Source organism: Olea europaea, unplaced genomic scaffold (genome assembly GCF_002742605.1).
Source record: "Olea europaea var. sylvestris unplaced genomic scaffold, O_europaea_v1 scaffold21125, whole genome shotgun sequence".
In the NCBI taxonomy this organism is placed as follows: Eukaryota; Viridiplantae; Streptophyta; class Magnoliopsida; order Lamiales; family Oleaceae; genus Olea; species Olea europaea.
In genome coordinates this window covers 1-1,870 of record NW_019239075.1, presented here as the reverse complement: position 1 = coordinate 1,870, position 1,870 = coordinate 1, and the positions used below count along the sequence as shown (strand labels likewise).

Here is a 1,870-nt window from a genome sequence, read left to right as displayed (position 1 = left end):
TGGAGGAGCCCCCTATAGCTTTGAAGAAGTGGTAGCATTTGTCCGCCGCCTGGCTCATGAAATGATTTAAGACCGCTACCCGCCCCGTTAGCCTCTGAACCTCCTTCCTGCTGGTGGGGCTTTTCATTTTTAGGATTGCCCGAATTTTGTCCGGGTTCACTTCGATGCCCCTTTGCGTGATCATGAAACCTAGAAATTTTCCACCTGCGGTTACAAAAACACACTTCTCTGGATTGAACCTTAATCTGCTTTGTCGGGCAACGTCAAACACTTTTTGCAAACAGGCCACATGGTCATTGGCTCTGGCACTCTTGACCACCATATCGTCAACATAGACTTCTACGACACCCCCGATTAGCCCACGAAAGACATTGTTCACCATCCTCTGATACGTCGCTCCTGCATTTTTCAGGCCAAATGGCATGGCTGTGTAACAGTATGTGCCGAAGTCCGTGATAAATGACGTCTTCTCTTGATCGGCCTCGGCCATTGAAATTTGATGATACCCCGAAAATGCATCTAGAAAGCTGAGCCTTTCATGACCCGACGTTGCGTCCACCAGTTGATCTATTCTGGGAAGTGGGTATGAGTCTTTTGGGCATACCTTATTCAACCCAGTATAGTCTACACACATGCGCCATTTTCCATTTGACATCTTCACAAGTACAACATTTGCCAACCACTCGGGGTATTGCACCTCTCGGATAAAACTCGCCTGTAGCAATTTTTCCACCTCTGCTCTGGCCGCAGCCTGCCTCTCAGGGGCAAGGTTTCTCTTTTTCTGCTTCACTGGCTTAGCCCCTGGCTGGACACCAAGGCGGTGCTGCGCGATAGTTGAGCTAATCCCCGAGATATCCTTTAGGTTCCAAGCGAAGACATCCAAATTTTCGGCTAGACACTTCGCCAATTTTTTCTTCTCTTTGGATCCCAGACCTGCTCCAACAAGAAACTCCTTTCCTTCGTCAATAAAGATTTTTTCAATCATATCAAGCGGCTCGATCCTCTCCCTCAGGAGTTCTACATCCAGCATCATGACTGATGGTGGCCTTTTGGCTTGTATACTATCCACATAGCACTTTCTTGATGCATGCTGGTCTCCTCGCACGCTCCCGATCCCCCTGCTGGTTGGGAACTTCATAATTTGATGGTATGTCGATGGGACCGTGCCAGCTGCATTTAGCAATGGCCGGCCGTAGATAGCGTTGTAAGCCATGGGGGTCTTGACAACCAAGAAATTAGTCACGATCACCACTGTCGCTGGGTATGTCCCAAGCGTGACTGAAAGCTCTACAGTCCCTTTCGGTATCACTGTTGCCCCTCCAAAGCCTTGTAGGGGGGTAGTCACCACCTTCAACCTTTCTTGAGGGATTTTTAGACCCAAGAAGGCATCCCAGGTGAGGACATTTGCCGCACTCCCTCCATCGACTAATACCCTCTTCATGTCAAAATTCGCAATCTCGCCTACTATTACTAAGGCGTCATCATGGGGGTGAGTTACACCAATCAAGTCCTCTTCATCGAAAGTTATACTCTGGTTGAATCTTGCTTTTTTCTGTATAGAGCAGACCCTTAATGAACGCGCATAACTCTTCCTAGCTGAATTTGAGTCGCCGCCCGATGCTACTCCTCCGATGATCATGTTTATCACTCCTGCTCTTGGTGGGGGTCTACCTTCGACCCTTTGCCTGCCCTTATCGTTTTTCACATACTTTGCCAATAGCTCCCATCTCAGCAGGCGCTCAATTTCTTCTTTTAACTGTAGGCATTCTTTGGTATCATGCCCGTGGTCTCTATGAAAATGGCAGTATTTACTTTGATTTCTCTTGCCCGAAGGGGTTAGCATTGGTTTGGGCCATTCGAGCTCCTTCAT

The 1,870-nt window shown here is 48.2% G+C and overlaps 1 protein-coding gene across 1 annotated transcript; it reads right to left on the bottom strand.

Annotated features, from left to right (window-relative positions):
* Nucleotides 1–73: 73 nt before the first annotated feature.
* On the bottom strand, nucleotides 74–1,843 carry LOC111380254 (the record flags this gene model as incomplete). Its single annotated transcript, XM_023003768.1, has 1 exon — nucleotides 74–1,843. A coding segment is annotated over exon 1 (1,770 nt), but the record flags the coding sequence as incomplete, so codon positions are not given.
* Between the last annotated feature and the right edge of the window lie 27 nt (nucleotides 1,844–1,870).